This window comes from Diplotaxodon limnothrissa, linkage group LG16 (assembly GCF_057381915.1).
Source record: "Diplotaxodon limnothrissa isolate DT_005_m linkage group LG16, D_limnothrissa_male_GT1.1, whole genome shotgun sequence".
In the NCBI taxonomy this organism is placed as follows: domain Eukaryota; kingdom Metazoa; phylum Chordata; class Actinopteri; order Cichliformes; family Cichlidae; genus Diplotaxodon; species Diplotaxodon limnothrissa.
The window spans coordinates 35809592-35831164 of record NC_140611.1 but is presented as its reverse complement, the minus strand read 5'-3'; the positions used below and the strand labels follow the sequence as shown (position 1 = coordinate 35831164).

At 39.6% G+C, this 21573-nt stretch overlaps 1 protein-coding gene across 1 annotated transcript in view; it reads left to right on the top strand.

Annotated features, from left to right (window-relative positions):
- Positions 1-1394: 1394 nt before the first annotated feature.
- Positions 1395-21573, top strand: part of LOC146616599 (tomoregulin-2-like) — a 140034-nt gene continuing 119855 nt past the window's right edge. The window contains exons 1-2 of the mRNA XM_085374617.1: positions 1395-1584; positions 14766-14875. Of these exons, the coding sequence (XP_085230743.1) occupies positions 1395-1584; positions 14766-14875 (300 nt within the window). The remainder of the gene's footprint in view (positions 1585-14765; positions 14876-21573) is intronic.

Sequence of the window (21573 nt, the reverse complement as noted above, 5' to 3'; positions counted from 1 at the left end):
TGTTTTTGCTTTTTTCATTGTGATGACCCAGAAGAACCCAAAAGTATCGAAGTTTCTGTATTTTGCATTTTGTTGTTTGTCGCAGATGGTCTTCAAGAAGCCCATCAGCAGAGGAAAAATGTAATGATCTTTAAGTAAGAATAAGGGGTTTATTTGTTTGCAAGCAACTGCAGCGTTCTCCTAATATCATGAAGTCAAACGTCTTCACAACTGTGACAGATCTTAACAGATACCCGCTTTGTTTGCTTTATGGGGCTTATCCACGCGCGTGGCTTCCAATTTCCTCGGTTCAAAGGGTGATCGTTCTCAGCCTGACGCTGGACTTGACCGCTCCAGCAGATGCTGTGCACTTTCTTTCATGACCAAAAGCACGTCAATTACCAGCTCCATCCCGCCCCGCCCTGCGTGACAGCAGTATCCAAAAATATATGAATACTATTGAGGTCTCTGTGGATCGCCTGGAGGCAGAGACTCAGGAATAGCGTCAGTTTCGTTTCAAAGCGGAGCAATTATCCCAGGCCAGGCTGGACGAATCGATTCCTGCAGACACTAAATGCTCCTGGCCAATTATAAAGGCAGTGTGTCCTCCTTTATGCTGCTTATTCGTGGGGAAGCCATCAGCAAGCACCGGGACAAAGCCTGGACTACTTTGTTTTCTATCTTCATTCATTAAAAAAAATCTTTTATTTTCTTCCCTTTGTTATCGCGTGTTTTTATATTTTGCCTTTTCCACCAGTTACCCGTTCTAATTGTTACTGAGGGGCGCCCCCTTCCTCCTCGCATCATGCTCCACGTGATCACAGCCAGCTGCTGCTGAGAAAGCGAGAGAGAAAGAGGGGGAGAGAGAAACACCAACTCGCCGCGACTCTGAACGCACCGCACATACAAACTAAATCGGGAGGACCGCTGCTCGTTTCACCCGTGGATACTATTACACAAGTGCCGTCGTCTCCAAATCCTGCCCGTGGGATACTCTGGCTTCATCCTCTCTGCTGTGCAGTTTTATCACCTCCTTTTATATCACCCTCCTTTTCTCCCCCTTTGCCATCTTTCTCCCCTCTCCTCATCTTTGAGCATCTTCTCCTGCTCGCAAGTCTTCTCGCTTGCGTCGCTAACTTTTTTCCTCCATCCCACACGCCTCCTCCATCGCCCACCAACCCCTCGGCAGTGCCCCCACTAGACCTCTTTTTCTCCTTCTCGCACTCTCGCTTGGATCGGGCGGAACCTATTTGGCCGGTCTACACGGGGCACTGCTACATGGGGCGCACGGTCTCGCTCGGAAAATGTTCTGCTGTAGGTCTCTAGGCGCCCCGCTGAACCTGTTGGGATTGGAGTTGTCGGTGCGCGTCTGCGTCTCTTTCCCACCTCGCTTGTGCGGTCGGGGCCAGTGAGAGATGGGTCTGTCCGTGGCGGCTCAGGCACCTCTCGAGGAGCCCAGACGACTGCGCCGGTGGAGCGGGACAGCGGGGGGCTGGCTCAGGATCACACTCGTCTCGTTTCTCGCCACTTTACCTGTGGAGCAGCTGCGCGCCTTCCCTTCCTCCCTCAGCGACTGCCAGACGCCGACCGGCTGGAACTGCTCCGGTGAGAGTCATTTTATTCAATAGCAGCCTCGCTCCAGGTTGTGTGCAGTAAATATCTAGACGCACATCGAAGTTAAACTCATGTGAGACTAGTGTTAGATCCCCGAGACTGAGCAGCACGACCAGATCAAAGTTTAGGAGTGCGCTTGCAACAGACGCCTCATTCTCCTCGATGTAGTTTTGTGATTGTGTCCTGTTAGCATGCCCGGGGTCGGTGCTGGAGCCGTGGAGCACTCTGGCTGCAGATACCGACTGCAAAAGCCCGACGATGAGGGGATGCAGAGTTTTGGAGGGGGTTTGCTTGATGTGCATTTAGCCTCGCTGAGTTCGCCTCGGAGCTTGACAGCAAAGCATGCAGCGGCGATCATGTCACCGGGCAGGCGAGCGGGAGGGTCGATGATTTCGATCCGACACGAAGTGGAAGCAGCGACATTAAGGATCATTTTAACGAGAAATAGAGCGGGCGGGGAGGAGTTGGGGTCTGTGGGAAGCTTGTCCACGGAATAAGGCGGCGTGCGCCACAGTAACATCAACACGGTTAGTTTGAGGTCGCAGAAATTCCGTTTGAGTTCAAACGGGCTTCTTTCGTGTTATCTGCCAGTAACCCGAAGCAAAAACACATTCTAGTCAACTCTAGGGTGTTTTATCGCGCTCAGATTGACCATTAACTTTAACCCAGCAAATCGATCGCAGCAGGAAATTACAGCCTAGTTTTATGGGCTTATTTGGCAGGCAAATTGTTTAATTAATTGACACCTTTAAATAAAAAAAAATGCTGTCGTTTCTTTAACAGACCACTGAGCTATAAACTTGTTTTCTCCCTTTGGTGCCCAAAACGATAAAAGAAGCGGAGCGGGCTGCAGAGCGCAGCGCCTCGCCTCCCTTTGTAAATCAGCCGACTGTGCCGCCATAAATTTCCCCTGTCGCCTGTCTAAGTCTGAACCCTTAAAATAGCTCTAAGCCGGTTCCACACACGGGGCAGTAGCAGTATTGATATTATAGCTCATAACAGCCAGACATCAATATGAGAGTTATGACTGCTGTTTGCTGCTTGAAAAAAGGAGTATCAGTGTAGCCTGCTTGGATGACATCTCAATAAAAAGAAAGGGGAAGTCATTTATGACAAAGAGCATAACTGATGCACATATGACATGTATAGGAATGATATTAAGAAATGCTACATGACAGATCTATATTTGATTCTACAAACTAGACTGCCAACCAGAAAGGGGGATGTCTAATTTGGATATCAAAGTTTTAAAAATGAATTTGATTATGATAATGAGCGGATTAAGTCAGACTTAATTAAGTACACGCAAAGAAGAAGCGATTGAACTCTATCGTATTACTGTAACCTGTCGAAGGTTGCTGTCTTTATTCTAAGCATCTCTGGTATTCATAGGGTTGAGACCAAAACCGTGATGCAAACAACCGCAACATCAGACCGTGATTCTATCTTCCTGTACCGTGATACCCATGTTGAAGTGCTAATGTTGAAGGATCACTGAGGTAATGAATGAACTGGAAATACATGAGGATAATTTTATGTCATTGATCCACTAATGACAAGCGATCAGGTGTGTGGTACAAGGAATTTTTTTCCCTTGTTTTTGTTTTATTATTCATCCTGTAATGAAAAGCCCAGGTATCAAGTGAAGCCGTGGCCCAAGAATCTACAGTACATGCAGATGAAGTCATGAATGAGTTCATCTGAACAGTACTCTCCTCTGATTCAGGCCGATAATTGATCATATCTTTATTCAGATTACTGCATTGTAACCTACTGGAGGCTGGTTTTGTGCCGCCGCTGTTGATGGTGGTGATCAGCACGTAATCACTGATAATGGTACACATCCTGTCCCAATACACACTCGCCTGCCTCCCCACTTCCTGACACACTCTCATCTGCATTTCAGCGAAAGCTTTTATCCTGCACGCCTTGAGGAGGTTTAAGTGCATATGATAGAACAATGGACAGGCACTCACATGCACCCAGCATCAGTTACAATTAATAGAGCACAACAAGTGACATGTAGTCCACCGTGAAAAGATAAGACCCTTTGAAAGATAATAAAAATAAGATAATGATATTAATAAACCCGCAGTAATGGCACAGGGCTTAATTATCCACTTCTTCCTAACAACACCACCAATGTGTGACAGTTTGCAGCGCAGGGAGAATGGCACTGACTGAAAAACAGTTTGGTGATGAGCCCAATGTCACTTCAGTGCTAAGAAACAGATAATTATGGGCAGTAGTATCAAGAAAACGAGTTGCCAGTTTCAACAGCGTCGCCTTTGAAAAAGCAATGAATTCGATTTTGTTTTATGGAATAAAAGGGAGTTAGAAAAAACTTGGTTTGACAAAGACTGCCATTCTGTTTGGCTTGCATCTGTTAATGGCTTGAGGAACTGCCAGCGAGGAGGCAGAACAGCTCAATCTCAATCCTAGAAGGGCACCAAGTGAATGTTTGAGTGCGAGTACAGACATAAAATTGTTCTTCAAATCCCTCGTGTCATCTTGTACTAGGTAGTATTTGTGTAAAGATTTGAATGTACGAGTTGTGGCTCTGTGAAGCTGCAGCAGAAAGAAATGTTTTCCACACTTCTTAAGGTCCTATATAGTATATATTTCTTTAATTAATTATATTTGAGTTAGGCGCGTGGGAAGCTATAATCATTGCATGCATTATGTGCCAAGATTTTTAAAAGGGATAACTGAGCTGTGAAATGTTTTTTAACACTTGCCACCATATTGATGGAGTAATGTTACAGAAAATGAAGAATTTGACATGTTGACACATCACAATAGGTTAGGAACAGTACAGTTATAAAGTTAACGAGTGCTGAATTCCATTTAGCTGCTTCAGTTTCTGATGCTGTGCATGTATTGTGCAGACTCCTTGTCACACTGTTATAACTTTCTAGGACACCTGAGTGTAACTGCATCATTGTTAACGTAATTAAAAACACATGATTTTTTTCCTGCCATGACAAGTCATAATGACTGCTATAAAAAGGGCCCATTTGATCTGCGAGTTGGTCGATTTTCTATTGATTTGTGTTTATACTTGTTGCTGCATCATTATTTGTCCAGTAAAAGGTTATCATTTTCAGGATGTAGAATTAAGGGATTCATTAAAAGCCATAAGAGAAAAGAGGGGATGCTTATTTTTCTTTATTGGTGTTTGTGTCACTTCATGATGACGCATGAAGTAGTTGTGGCATTCAACAGGGTTCAGTGCCAATACTTTTTACCCTCGACATCCTTCATCTAGGCAATATTATCAGAAAACAAGCAGTCATATGTAAAGAACACCAAGGTATTTCTAAATTTAAGTGAAACAAATTAGCTAAAATACCAGCACCTATTAAAGACATAAAGGCCCACATGGCATGTAATTTTCTGTCTGTGAAGTTAGACCTGAATTTGGCCCTACTTGCTATTGTAGACAGACTTAAACATAAGAAAAGAGTAGCAATGACAAACAGACCATGATATGTCGATTAAAATTCAACATCTTATAGTATGATGTATTTGGTAATAACAAGTGAAAAAGAGTTAACAAGGTGAAGAGGGTGGTTTTAGATGTGAACTTGTTGTTTCACTTGGGGGCGTAGGATATGTGGAATATTCACTAGAGACTAAATGTCAGATATGTTAGGACTTGGACGTGGCTTTTGTTACTTTATAGTCATTTTTCCCTTGTAAAGGTCCTTTATCTAACAAATGAAACACACCCGTCTTGTGTTTAGTATCGTCAAAATCAGGAACATCTAGTTCCTAGATAGTAGCTTGCTGGACACGGACCTTAAGTTGCACAATTTATTGCTGCCTGATCCTGTGATGATGTCGATCAGTGCAACAAGTACATTGAGTTTTAAGATCCTAAAAGGCTCCCTATAGCCAAACTGAAGGCTCGCCTCACCTGTCATTTAATATTGCCTTAACACTACAGTAATGTGTTAATGTTACTACTGTCATGTTGGGACTCTTTGAAACACATTTCTGTACAGATTTGTGCTGGGTAAAATTCTTTCCGGTGACAATTCACCTGCATGCACTCAAAAACTGCTGCTTTATCCAAGATGTCATACTCATCCAACGCAGTTAACTATATAATTAGAATTTTGTGTAATTATCTCAATCAAACCTGCGATTTTTGGGCTTGTATTGCTTTAAACAAGCAAGTAACGTCTGTGTTATATACCGACTGCACATCAGCTGGCTGATAGACATCCTTAACAGATGTACTTGCAGACTTTTACACACGATCAGCTCAAAGCTTTTGGCTGTATTTGGTCATATTAAAACAAGTAGTAGAACAATGCATTCATAGGTTGCTGAAAGGAATTCAGTCCAATTCAGTTTTATCTTTATCACACATTTCTACTGTAATAATAAACTGTATGAATGACTGCTCACAATTTAATTATACCTTACATCTCCTGTGGGGACATTTCTGTGATAAAGACAGTCTGTTCTTCACTGAGTACTTTGCTATTGTTAACTTTAAAAGTCCATGTGATGCTTTGAGACTTATAGTGACAGGGATAAGTGTAGAATATGCAGAAGTCAGACATACTTGCATGCAGGTTTACACCTCTGACAATAAACTGCAATGAGAGATGAATTTTGAGATAAGCAATGCTGGCTTGGTTTAATCGAACCAATCTGAAGTTGCTAATTGGTTCTATTAAAGTAGTGAAATGAAAGTTGGTCAACTAAGAATGCTTTATGTTTTACTTTATTTAAAAAAAATCTTGAAAATTTGTTTAAAGTTTCAGGATGTTTTCACACCTGCATGGTTTAGACCATTTAAAGCAAAGTCTAGTGTAATTTCCCTCCTTGTTGCAGTTTGTCTGTGCAAACTGAACACAGATCACACTCAAAAACATCTGCATCAACATCCTTTGGAGGAGCTGGTCTCAGTCCAGTTGCAAACAACCTCCAGAGCGGTTTGTTTATGACTAGAACGTGATCTTACCTCGCGCCAAGCAAGCTACCCGAAGTACACTGGAAGTTTGTGCTAAACATCTTCCCCTAGCTGCGTTATGTTTTGTATTCTGAGATGCAAAGAAGTACCATCGATGTGCAGAGTACACAAATTGTAACTGCTAGCTGTAAAATGAGCCGAGGTCTCAATAGTCCAGAACACAATACGTTCTTCCTGTATTTACGTTTGTTGCTCCTTCCACAGAAACATCTGGCCAGCAAGCAAACTGAATGCTGCAATGACAAATTTTGGATCACTTCAAGTTTTCTCTGTATAAAAAGAAACCAAACCACAAGAAAGAGCTACAAGTTTACAAACCCATCAGTTGCTTCAGACCAAACAAACTATGACTTGCTTTTGGTGTTCAGCGTTCAATAATCTGATATAAAAAGACTAAACTGTAACTTCCTCCCTCACAAACATGTGGAAAAAAACCTGTTGCAAAGTTATAAAAAAAAAAAAAGACCTCCAGTACGAGAAAGGTCAGGAGAAGATGTCTCACCACTGTGGTTGTTCAGCCTTCATTATTCATTTAGTCTGTTTAATTATTGATCAGCACAATGCTTAGAACCTGGGTGGAGAACTCTTCATTCTTCTTAGTGCATAGTTCTTAGTGCAGTGAAATTCCAGGTAGGTAGCAGGAGATGCATTTGGCTAACAAGTTCTCTCTTTTAGACAAGTAAGTGCTTCGCTTGGCATCTTAATCGTTAGCATATAAACATTACCTTCTCAATATTTGATGTTTGGCAGCTTGTTTTCGTTAATTATTCAGCTCACTGTAATCTCCTCCTGGAACGACAGGGCAGGAGCAGGAAGTATACGTTTTCCTGGACTCCGACACAGTGCAGCTTGGGCCGTGCACGGAACTTGTATCAGTCGTGTCCCATTTAAATTTGGTTGGGAATGAAGCACGAGAGCGTGCAGCACACTTAGCGACACATCCAAAGCAAACAATAACAGCTGGAATGATTTTATCATTGCATCTGTTTTCTGTTCTCTCCTTAAAGTTACCTTTGGTAAAGTTGGTGATGCTGGGTTTGGAGCAGGTCTATTTAAAGCTGTGGTTTTCACATTTTTATTGACTGACTGCATGTTTAGGGAGCCAACAAATCATTGAAGGCTATACGCAGCTACAGGAAATTGCTGCGCACAGGAAATTGCACACATCTGCACATTTCTGTTTATAATGTGTTATTTCAGAGTGGCAGTTTTGTTAGTAATTGTAGTTTTTTTTAAACAGTTTGTGAGGTGGTATTTATTTGCAGTAGTTATATGTTTCACTGTTAGGAAGGTTTAGTCTGCTGTGAGAAGCTGCAACATTAGCCCATTAGCAGCAATTTTAGAACCCTGGATTTAAAGTGTAAGGAAGAGAAGTGGTCCTAGCTTTTACAACCTGTGCTTTATGCAAAACATTAAATTAAAATTTTGGGGTATGACCAGAATTACTCTAGCTCGCCTGCTGATTAATGAGCATTTGTTCTTGCTTGCTAACACATCTGATTTCTTTAGCTAAATGTCCTTAAGATTAGCTAACAGATAGCTAATTATCTGTTAATCAGTCGGTTACCAGATGTGACTAATACTAGACACTTTAATTTGGTCTTCATATCAGTTGGATGGTCTGCTACTGTTTATCAGATCTGCGCCAAGTGTTAGCCATAACAGTTCTGCACATCAACCAAGCACAAATAAATTATAACAACTTTAACCGCAAATCCAGGCCCACATTTCTTTTGTTATATTCAGGCCTTATGTGCTATTTACCACATGGGCCAATTAAGGGTGACATCCAGACTACACATGTTGAGTGCATAATTTCTTAGCCATGGTGCACATTTAATTTCAGCACTGTTTGCTATTTAACACTTGAGGGTTATATCTTTTTGTTTTTTAGTTGTTTGCCAGATCCATCTATCCATCCATCCATCCAGGCATATATGTTGCGGGTATGAAAACAAAAAGAAAGGAAAAAAAGAAAAATGCTTGGGGTCATATAAAATTATAAAATGGAATCATCATTTGTCCAGTACACAAGCTGGGCCTTTGTTGCTTGCAATACTCAAATAAATGAAGCATAGTCTGCCTCACAGCTGAGCAGACAGTAATGTGGAGTCAAGTAGCACTTTTGCAGTAAGCTTTTAAAATTTCCAAAAATACATTGCTGGAAAGGTAATTAACAGGTCCCCACTTTTCAGTATAACTCTGACATGTAAAGAATCCACTGGTATTTTTTCTTTTACTCCCTAAATGTGTTCGGTTCAAATACGTAACTTCGTCAATGTCAAAACTAGTTTCAGAATTCATATTTTTTGATCAAACTTGTCCTCTTGAGCTTGGCCAAACCAGGTATGTGAGGTATTGTTCTGAGGATTCAGTTTTATCCATTTGATCTGATCTTATTCAGAACATCTGGATAAGCCATAAAATTACTTTACTTTACCCCTGTTCATGTTTGCCGCAAAGCAGCAGGAAGCCAGCCAACTCAACAGGAATCCTGGTTACGACTGGTTTAATGTGCTTATGGAGGGAGGACATTTACGAAAGATGTGTAGCTTTCATTTGAAAGAAAATTAGGCGATATCTTGTATTCAGTCATTCTTGATATACATTTTTTACAAAGTTTTTATGAGGTAAAGTATGTCACAGAAATGTTTCTGAAGTCTGTATGAACTTCATCAAACCAGTCTCACATTAGTAAAATAGAAATTCAACCTAAATGTTCTGTAAGCTACTGACTTTGAATAACATATTAGGCAATTACAATTATAATAATCCCACAGCATGTTACAATATGTGTAGCTAATATCCACTGACTGAACATGTAGGTACTTGTACGGGATACTGACAACATTTTTAGTTGATAACAGTAATGCTTATCACTGTAATCCTGTTTCAGGTCCCTTAAAATGGATACATTTCAAACTTCCAACACCTCTATTTTTTTTATGTTTGCCAAACATGTGGGGTTGAATTTTTGAATTCAAAGCCGCTGCCACACAAGAGAATCTGAAATCAGATTGCACCAAAAGGCAAAATGGTTTTATGATTAAAAAACAAAGGTGATGAATACTAACCTGTTGATTCTGTGTCATTTATTATTGTGTAAACAAAGACATTTTTCAAGTTGTACCACCGCAGTAAATACCACTTGTAGGCAATCATTCTCAAATGACTGAGATTGGTGCCGTTTTTCCCTGCAGTCTAAACCCTTTTGGCCCCAGTGTCTCTGAAGATGTAAGAGAAGCAAGTATAAAACATAACATAATTTATGTCACATGATGATTGTTTTTCAGACATTTACAGCTATTACAAAAGCTGTGCCACTCGCATCCTTGTAAACAGTTCACAGGAACAATCGTCTTTGATTCCAGTAGACAAAGCATCTTCATCTGCAAGTCTTGATTGCACTGTTGTTCATAAGATGATAAGAATGTCTCCAGCAGTAATGAATCCCTGTGAGTTATTGTTTACAAGTGATAGATGTATTCCTCTTGCTTCCTGGCTCCTGGGGATGTCCAAGCTTCGCATCTGTTTCTCGGTAAAGAAGACAGTTTAATGACTTGTGGAGGAGTCACATTTTTTTCATTTAAAATCGAGTTTCTGCTTTTTCCCCACCTTTGTTTTCCATAAGCCTGTTGCCCAGAGAACCTTGAAAAAGAGCTAAAATATCAAACTATGAAATTTGTAGCTTGGACTGATTTGACACACACAGATTCACGCTCACACACAAAAACATTTCCAATCTTTCAAAGACTTTACTAGCTGGCTTGAAAATGATCTGATATTTTCCAGTCATTTGTATGCACGTAGCCAGTTGTATGATTGTCATCCTAACAATGCTTCTCTCCAGTGAGTATCATCAACATGCCAGTTGCCTGGGTGCCAATTTTAATTATTATTTTTTTTGTGTGTGGTTTTCCAGACTGTCTTGTATGGCCCTCTTCAGGCTGAGGGCTTTGTTTCATCCGTGCACTCCAAGCTTGGAGACCTCTCATACCACTGTTCTTGGCTCAGTGATTGTATGTTTTCACAGAGAGCTTACACTTATGGTCATTCAGGACCTTGGCAAATAGCAGGTTCGTTTTAGCATGGACTTCTATTCCATGGGGTATTATTGCCTGATAGGTTGTTCTATGCCAAGAAGGGCTTTTCGAAGTGGAGAAGGTCATTGGTTATGACAGGTTACAGGAGATACTGTGTCTAAGTGTCCATTATAATAAGATATCTATGAATAGAAAATAGCTTTGTAAGATATCTTGCCTGTAACATCCACAGACAGCCAGGCATTATGATGTGTATGAATATCACACGTGCCATTTCACATGATAACTTTTTGCTGTTTTGTGAGATGAACGAGGCTGGCTCCTTACCTTTAATGCAATGTCATGATAGCACGTTGGCAGTTTTGTGGTTGATAATGTTTTTTTAGGTTTTTTTTGCATACGTTTAGTTTACGCCTGTAAGTTCAGTGTACAATGTTGCATTTAATGGAATCTAGTCAAATGACATTTACTTGATTTGGATACATTCACTTGATACCGAGCATCTTTTCCCTAATGATTAGATATTTGTCCAGTCCAGAGAATTTAAAAAAAGAGTTTATTTTAGTAATGTGTAGATTTCATCGTTTAAATTGTGTATTTCTTAATGTAGAGTTTGCTTGATTAACTTTTTTGGGGCTGATCGTAAAAGCCAGGCTAAATGAAAGTCAGAACACTCACTGATAGTGTAATGTGCTCCCTGTAGGATGGTGTGGTAATAAAGAATATCTCTGTTAGAAAAGTTAAACACCCAATTAGGAGGGGTTTTTTCATGCTCTAATTGTTTGATTAAATAAGGTTGATTAAAATAACCTAAAATTAAATTTTATTGCTCTTAAGAGACATTTGATCCCAAAGAAATGTGCATTTTCCCTGGGGCTTTCATAATGGTCGCAGATAAAAGAATATGTATGTGTTTTAATCGTTGTTTAAACCTAAATACTCAGCATCTTCATCGTATACTTGCTTCATCTGTGTCTCGTGTTTAAAAGAAAGAAATAGATAAAACGTCACTCGCCTATTTGCTTTTCCCTTAAGGCTGCAAAGTATAAACTGAGACATAAAAGAACAAAACCCACACTGTTCGTCTTTGAACATCAAAGATGAATCCGTTTGATGTTCATATTTAGCTCCAAATTCCAATTTTGCCATGCCTTGTGGACCTTCTAACTATGTTTTTCTTTTTAATGGTTAATTAAATATTTTAAAAATGCTTGCTAAAAGACACTGAACTGCATCTTTTCTCCAGGTTTTAGTCGTGTATATAATGTGCTGTACCTAAATACTGTCATTCCACTAATCTATACTGCGTATGCAGTTCGTGGGAACTTTAGTTGAACTGGTTTCCTTCCTTCTGAAAAGGTTTAGATTTATCTTCTTATTGTTAACTATCATGGGAATTCAAAACCACCAACTTCACGCTTTGGATGAAAATAGTCTGCTGCTTAAAATTACATCCTAAAATTTGACAATATCATATTAATTATTTATATTAGTCTGCTTTTTGTTATTTTGTTTTTCTGCCTTCTGTGTGCACCTATGGACTGATAAATGGCCAAATGACATGATACGACTGCCTCAGTGTTTGTATTTGATATTAAAAAAGTGTTGTGTTCTCATCAGAAAAACAGTTATTTTGGCCGAAGTCATGAAATCTCCAATCACAGTCTTTTTGTCCTGTTTGGGTGGAGTGGAAACCAGCTGTTCATGCAACCTTTTAAATGGAAACAGTGAAATAATGTGAAAAATGTACAGAGGTCTATTGTTCATTCATCTGGTGTGATGTCATGTGATTCATGACTCTAGATTTAGCATGCACTCTATATTAACTCTGCTTTTGGTCTCTAACAACTGCTCTGTTGATGTTCAGTACTCACCAGGAAGGGTACAGCAAATTATTAAAGCTTAACCTGACTGTTGTGGCTGAAAACAGTGTTAGGACCTCACTCTTTGCAGAGGGAGGATTAATATTAATTTAGTAATTAATATTAATAAAATAGCTGGATATTTTGCTAGAAAACACATTATAATTTCTTGAGAAAAAAACATGTATACACGAGTAATATAGTAGATTGGACTTTAAGGGTTAAATGCAAATCCTTAGAGCAGGGGTCGGCAACCTGCGGCTCTTTAGTCCTTATACTGCGGCTCTGCGTGGTTTGGGAAAATAAATTACAAGTATTTAGCTGAAGTGTATTTTTTTTGTATTAGTTCTTTTTAAACTTGTAGTTCTAAATTGAAAGATTGTGATATTGAAATATAAAAATAAAATTATATTTTATTATTTTTCGTCGCTCAAAATAAGCGTCACACTCGCGGAAGCCGGTACACTCGCCGAAACGCCATGCATTTACCGAGACTTTAGACCCCAGGTAGGCCAATTATGGATCTTCGGATCCACATTATGTCAGCAACTATTCTCCACCGTGAACTATGTTAAAAACAAACACCGCTCCCGCCTCACAGATGACAGCTTACAGTCCTGCGTAAAGATGAAAGTGACTTAATTGTGTAATAAATAAATAAATACATAAATATTTATGCAGAATTTTGCAAATATTTATTTTTCATTTTTTTAGTAGTATAGTGCTTTTTTCCAATTTAAAATTCAGGTCAAGGCTCTGCTATGCTCCAAAAGCCCAAAGGCGATATAAGGCTGGCGGTTCACAACAGTTTTTCTTTGCTACATGGATCATTTTAGTTCAGCTAGGTGTCTTTCCTTTTTGTTATGTTTCTTTAAGTGTTCAAAATGTGTTCATTACATAAATATAATGTAGTTTTCTCTGTAGCACTTCATGGATTTCATAAGCAACACACTTTAGTTGTTCACACAAAGCATAAAGGTAGAAAAAACAATATATACAGTGTTATCTTCATTTTAGATGCCACAAAGTATTTGCGGCTCCCAGTGTTTTCTTTTGCGTGGAAACTGGGTCCAAATGGCTCTTTGGGTGTTAAAGGTTGCTGACCCCTGGCTTAGAGCAATAGAAAGCAGCCTGTCAGTCATGAATGCAATTTCATTTTGCATATAAGACAATTTACTGACATGTCTGTGATATGCCATGTCTAATATATTCACTGATTCATGATGATGTAAAACAATTTATAGCTGAATAAAGATGATAGGCATGTCAATATAAACGTAAATAAAAAAATCTTCTGTAGTGAGACTACAGTCTGACCTGGGCATCATGGCCATGTTTATATAATTTAAGCCATTTGGTTCATAAATATTCTCAGCAAAAAGTTCTCAGATTGGTTTGTCTGACAAATGTCTTAAGCTATAGAATTTTATTCAGTGATCTTAAAAAAAAAAAGGTCAGTTTTTCAACTTTTAACTTGGAATGCATTAAAATAATCTTTGTGCAAATAGATACTGCACGATTGCCGGGTTTATGTCAGCTGGAATTTGGTGGAATACACTTTAAATGTATTTTGGAAAAAGCCTTCATGCACATGTTACGGTCTTTGTGCACGTGGCCTTTTTTTAAAGCAATCACTTCAGGTAAGCTAACAGCCCTGAGCTCAGTCTACAGTCTCAGGCCCATGTGACTCGCTGATTTGATTCAGAAAGCTATGTTGGAGTCATTTGAGCTCCCTAACGCAGCCTGAATCGGATCACAGCCCAGTTTTGCCTCTGCTGGACAACGCCCCAGGAGTTAGTCTTGTTGTACACAAACAAATATTAAAGAGAAATAAATGGGTGGAGAAACAGAACAAATATGTTGTGTAGGACACAAAATTATACGCCATGACCTCAGTAATGAACCTAAATGTCACCTCTATTAAACATCTGAGTGCTTTCTAAAACAATGTATTAAAGAGCACTATCTACCATTCAATATCTCCAGCATCATCAGAACATCATGTAATATACCATCAACAAAAAATCTTTTGTTCACCTTTCAGCAGCGACTACTGCTTTTTCATTTGATCATTCTGGCAGCTAAGGAGAAGGATTGCACTAGCATTGTGTTTTTGCACAGTAGACCTATGTTCCAGGAGTGCAGCGTGCTGAGGGAGATATGACTAATGGCAGAGGTTCATTAGAAACGACCCTGAATGGGTTTCAGGTTAGAGTTGCTTGAAGGCTCGACAGAAAAGCACTTAGTCACTGTTGTCTCTTGTTGGCTTTGGTCCTCCAGGTTCCGATGACCGGGACACAGACCTGTTCTTGTGCGACACCAACACATGCAAGTTTGATGGGGAATGTCTAAGAATCGGGAACATGGTGACATGCATTTGCGATTTCAAGGTAAGATGTGACGTTTCTGTTACTGTTTCATTGTGTCTTTTTACTACAACGTTTTTCCTTTTGGTGTTAAATGTCTCTCTGCTAACCCGCCCCTGTCTTTATTAAAAGTTCATTCATGGTATCTATAACAATAAATGTAAGGCGGAGGTTTGATTTAATTGTATTATTTATACATTTGAAGAATTGTAATAGTGTCTGCCTTTCCAGCTTTTCCAAAATGTTGCCAATATTTATGCTAACATACAGAATAGTTAGCACATCTGCTAACTAGCTTACTACATATTTCATGCTATATTTTTTTCAGGGATTGTGCCCATTAATTACCATATGTTGACACATGTTAGTTAACTTTCCACTTTTGTCCTTGTCCAGATGGTAGCCATTAAAACAGGCGCTAGTTTCAAGGTTATAGCATCGATGCTACAGTCACACAAGGGAAAACAGTGTTTATAGACTGTGGCACAAACAAAATAATTACAACTCTGTGCAATGAACTTTTAATCTCTTTGGATTTGAAATAGTTGCTTTTAACACAGGGACCAGGTCTGCAACCACTTGTGGTTAGTTGCTGTGTAAGAGAGCAATAAAACAGCAGTAAGATGAATAAGATGAACCCAGTTATGGCAGTTATACGGAATGTGTTTGTGATGAAACAGCAATTAACTGTAGTAAATCAGCAAAAAATTGCATATCTGCTGCCTTCTGTACATGAGGACACTCACATTAAAAAGGAATTCACAGTAAAAGCTTAGAGCTGGCCAAAACCCTGTGGCAGATTGGCGAATAACAATTTTGTCCCAAGTAGTTTGCTGTTCTATTTTGTTGTTTTGTTTTTCTAGCATGACTGAGACATTACCTGGCTGGTGCAATCTATGTTAAATCTATGTTAATTTTGAGTATTCATTTTGTTACTGTGTGAATTTGTAGCACTTGAAGAAATGCTTCATTGGAACAAAATAAATAGTGTGCATGGTACACTATAATCCCTCAATCCAATTGCTGCATTTTATAAATGCACAAATGATCATTCTAAACATCTGATTAGTGTTATGTAAAATGATGATTACTAAGTGTCTGAAATCTCAGTTCAGTACAGCTGCAACAGTCGTGAAAACCAGGGCCCTTAGTCTAACCTCCTTTATTTTAATATATTCAGCAGTCAAAGGCCAGGAGTGTGTGTGTTTTCTTGCTTTCAGCACAATAAATCTAAATGATTTGAGCATCAAATGCTGAAACTAATTAAAATTGCACTTGTATAAGTGTAAAAATGGCACGTATAAAGAAAAATAATAATGAAACACAGCAAAAAAAACACTTGTGTTATTGGAAATATACACCTATAATAACTTGAAAGTTAATCTGTGATGCGTCTGAAGAAAGAATTTAAAGATTTATAGAATCGATTGGATCGAAGTCCATTGTCTCTATTAGACGATATTAGGCCCAAGGGGAGGTGCTCGCATACCATGAGCCCAGTTTATAGCTTGCTCTGAAATTTGACATCGCTATCCTGGTATACTACACTCTCCACATTCATAAACAAGACTGTCACTGATGAGACCAAAGACTGAAAGGCCCTCGTTAACGGCATAAATCTAGGAAATTAGGCTGTTCTTGATAATGACTCATACTTAACTTTATGGCCAGACCTATAATAAAAAAGGAGCAAGCCAGTCAGCAGAGTATTGATTTTTGTATAACGTTTGCAAGCTTTGCCAATGAATATGCTATACAGAGCCCCTGATAATAGAAACCACTGGGATCTGAGGATGTGGCACGTGTTCTCATCTGTCGCTTTTATCAGAACATCATCAGCGCGAGCAGGCACTAGGCAGGCTGACACTCGATTGGTCACCAGTTTTTATCTCAATTTCGTACTTCCCTGGGAGCAAATGTTAACAGAGGCCTGCAGATAAATGACATTACAGCTCCATTCCTCTTCAAGAGATCTCACACTGATACTGCTGTCGCTGTGCATTCAGGCGCTCTCTGTGCTCTCGGAAAAGAACAGGTCACACCACAATTTCTGCCTTAATACCATGAGTCAGAGGGCAACTTTCTATGCATCTTTGTTTTGTTTGTGTGGAGGAGTTCCTAATGTCAGTCTCTTTATTTCATCAGTCAACATAAACATGACCCCCCTAGCCTAGCAGGCGATGCCATGCCCTGAAATAATCAGTCACTACTAATCACTGTCAAATAAATGGATCCAAGATTTTTCTCCTGTTGGCAGTTTGTTCAAGCTTTCAGAGGGGAACGTTGCATAAATTCTCATCTTGGATGGATTTCCTTTGTTCCAGAGGAATCTATGTGTGCACACATTCGCACACAAAAACCCCAAGCAAGAGACATGCAAGGGACTGTGAAGAGGAAGAGAGTTTGATGTGGTGGAATCAATGGACACTATTCATTGCCAAGATGCATTAGATTTGCCTCACACTGACTCTTTAAAGAACCAAGACTTTCTCTCGCTAACCCAAGTCAAACTGCTACACAGCAGCGTGCGCTCTTGTACCTGAAAATGAGTTACGTCTTGTCTTTGCTAATGCAATGCCCTGACTAATCACATAAAGTTTGCCGGTAATTCATCTCACAGCAGCTGCCGGGCAAAGCTATTGTTGCCGGTTTGGTTTTGTTAATGTCAGGTCACAGTGCTGATTCCCAAAGGGATCGTCCAGTCTAAAAGTATGTGCGCTCACGGCGATGTGAAATACTTCAACTCAAACTGTCCACTAAAGGGTAACTGGAACAATTTATTGTTCTTAGTAATGGTTCTTTTTAACAGAAAAGTTGGGAGTTGCTGGAAAAATATCCAATAACTAGACACAAAATTTGCATATAGCTGTTCTCAGACTCTGAAAGATATAAGACATCATGGAAGCAAATAAAGGAGCTTTAAATATAGGCAGGAATGTCTGTTTTTTTTTTTTGTTGCTTTGTTATGTTTGATTACTGGGCTTTTTTCCCCAAAAAAAATAATTTAATGAATTTTCATTTTATTTATTTATTTTATTGTAGTAATTCCAACAGGAAACCACACTTTTGAGTCATCTATCCTAAACTGTCATGGCTAAAGATAAAAGATGGATGTGGCAGGTGATGCTGGAGTAGCCTACTGGGACCTTTGGGACTATTTCCCGTTTTAACTGTTAAACAAATGAAATTAGATAAACATCAAGTTAATCTGCTCTAAAAGTAAGACTCATATTGCACCTTTTACAGCTTTGATATTGGAGCCTCTGGATGGATGCTATGACCTGAGGGAATCCCCCGCCTATATCACTAAAGTTGGTCTAGCACATAAAGAATTAGATCGGTCATTTTATCATTGATATTTTCTCTACAAAAGCTGGCAAGAGATTAGGAGTCTTTTAATTATTACTGAATCTCTCTCGTAAAACAAGAAATGCATCAGATAAACTCAAGTTTTGCATGTTAGGGCTATTTGTACAATTGAGTATAAGAAATGGCCAAAAATGGCATTAAAAATAAAAAATGCAGTCCTTGCAGTTAAAGGTTTTCATATATTTTTGAGCAAGTGATAACGAAATGTTCTGCTATGAATGAGGATCGTCAAGAAGTTAGTTAGCGAGGAGGACAGGACTGCCTGATAGAATACTGGGAAAATGTTTATGAACCACATTAACTGCACTTTCAAGTAGAAAAAACCCCACAAACCCACAGAGAACATGATAAATGGATCCTGCATGAAATCCAGATGTTCATACGCTTCCCATGTTTACATTGTAGATTGGAAGAAATCTATCACGTAAATTCAAATAAGATTAAAGGCTATTGAGCCAAGTCATTCATATTTTTTACAGCATTTCACATACATAAAGTCAAAGATACAAGCAGAATTATTAAATGAATAATTGATTAAAGTTGTTAAATCAATAGCCTGAAGGTATCCATGAAATTATACCTTCGTCCTGACATTAATATCAATCAATACTGATGGATTTAATACTGGGGTGGAGGGTTTGTATAACTTAGTGTTGTTTAGGAGACTGATGAGAAACTAAAAGAAAAGTTTAAACTGAATTGTGCTGTCATTTATCCCGTTTTCTCCACCATAAAAATGGTTTGTAGCTTGAAGCTAGTGGCACATGCTGCGTCTTAATGTATCAGCTCTTACATGTTCAATAGACTCTTAGAAAAATACAGGAATCAAATAAAGTGTTGTTGTTTTTTTTATATATCTGTAATCAGATAAAGTTAGAACAAAGTGCTACAGTGTTTGGTAGGTTAGAATAAAATAGCTCAAAGAATAATGAGTTTTTCCCCACACGGTGTAATTAGTAGTATAAGTGTGCATAGCATACCTTCATGAGTCTCTTCCAAACACAATAGCAAGGTTTTTGGGTCAAGAATGAATGCAGTAATATTCTTCAGAGAAAGTTCAAAATCTGTCATAGCCTACAGCAGGAACAAATTCAGGAACAGTCATGCTCTTGTTCCTGCTGAAAACAGCATTAACATTATAGCTGCAGCTCTGTAACACAAGCTAACACTACTTAGCTTACACTTTTTGCATTTTGTTTAATTTTCTGCTGGATTCATGCATTTAATCGACAAAAGGTAATGATGGCAAATAATTTTTAATGGCAGCGAAATACTGGTACTTAGGTGCAAATTAGTGCAACAGGTCAATCAATTAATTTAATTTGTGTGAAGGAGAGTGAGTGTTTTAGGTAGCAGAGGAAGCTTTATTTATCTGCAGTGTAATTACACAATGAATTTGTCTCTCACGTTATAATTTAATAAATGTTTTTTATCAAAGTCAGTGAAATTACCACTAAATGTTTTCAGTGGCTTAGTGTATTAAACAAAATAAGATGACACTTTAAAGGCAAATGTCCTTTCAAAAACATTGGCGACACCAACGTTATCAATTACTGCTTATTAAGCCTGTGTTTATTCAGGTAAGTGAATCAGTAGAAGAATTTGGGAACAAGTTAAAAATAAAAAATGCAAATGCTAGAAAATTTAATCATTTTTACAAAAATTTGGAGTAAACAAAGTGTTGGCAAAATTCATGACCAAAGCATGTGATAGACTGTGTGCAAGCAAATCTTTGACAGAAATTCCTTTTGAAAGGCGTTCAAGTCTCAAAGGGCAGAGAGTTGGAAAGCACCGTGAGTAGATCCAGCAGCTCTGTTTATGAGTAAGATGTTACATTACAGCTGAATGTGAATGGAATATGTGTAAAATCATCCAAGCATCTCCCGCCGAAGGTGTTGCAGATGAATGAGAGGCAGATGTTAACACAGCAGATGTAAGTAATGTGATGGGTCATTTATCTCGGGATTATGTACTACTCGAGGCTGATGACTACCAGCCCAGAGTCCTTGTAGTGTTCCAGGTAGGTCATGTTTAGTTTATGAAAGTTTCTGCAAATTGCCTGGCACCAGTAATACATTTCCTGAAGCAGTACACTGAAGGTTATTGCTGCTCTGGATAGTTTAGCCCTGTTATCTTGAGAAATACTTTTTTTTTTCTTTTTAAGAATCGAATCGCATAAAAGACTCTTGCAGGATTTTATCTGTGTGGCTGTTTATGAGTTTGACAGAGTGACATTCAACTAGAACTACAACATGAGTGACATGTTTCTGTTTGTCATCCTTTCAGTACAGTGTTCCGCTAGGGTTAGCTATAATGCAGTTCACCTTTCACGGCCTCGCTGTTTCACGTATTTATTTTTGTGCAATTTTGCGTGTTTTTTTTTTTTCCAGCGCATTGTGTTCTGCTTTCTGATCGGCTGTAAACCACTGTCAATCAATCTCCTCCATGCCGTGTCTCCTGTACAGTGCAGAATGCGTTCAGTTTGTCAAATTTACATAAATCTTCGATCACTAGCAGTGTGACTCTGAAGTGCTGTATTGTATGTTTGTAAGTTTCACCCCCAACAAAAGCATCCATCCATCTTCTTCCGCTTTATCCGGGGCCAGGTCACGGGGGCAGCAGCCTAAGCAGAGAAGCCCAGACCTCCCTCTCCCCAGTCACCTCCTCTAGCTTATCCGAGGGAACACCAAGTCATTCCCAGGCCAGCCGAGAGATATCATTTCTCCAGCGTGTCCTGGGTCTGCTCCGGGGCTTCCTCCCGGTAGGACATCCCCGTAACACCTCACCCAGGAGGCACCCAGGAGGCATCCTTGTCAGTTGCCTGAACCACCTCTACTCTGAGCCCCTCCCGGATTTCCGCCGCTTGTATCCGTGATCTCGTTCGAACCAAGCTCTTGCAACGGATGTATAGGGATCGAATGGCCCGTAGCAATGGGCCAGACACCCCATACTCCCGCAGCACCTCCCACAGGACACCCCGAGGGACACGGTCGAATGCCTTCTCCAAGTCCACCGCCCAACAACGCTGCTGACTTCGACTGAGAAGTCAGCAGTGTGGTGGCACCCTTCACCTCTGGTGTCCACCATTTGGTTCGGGGATTACCACCACGACAGGCACCAACCATCTTGCGGCCGCAGCTCAATGCAGCATCTTCAGCAATAGAGATGCTGAACATGGTCCATTCCGACTCAATGTCCCCAGTCTCCCTTGGAATGCTGTTGTAGCTCTGCCGGAGGTGTGCGTTCAAGATCTCACGGACTGGGGCCTATGCTAGACGGTACCAGCACACCACACTCACTACACGTTTAGGTGCACCGGGTCTGTCCAGTGTCCTCCCCCACCACCTGATCCA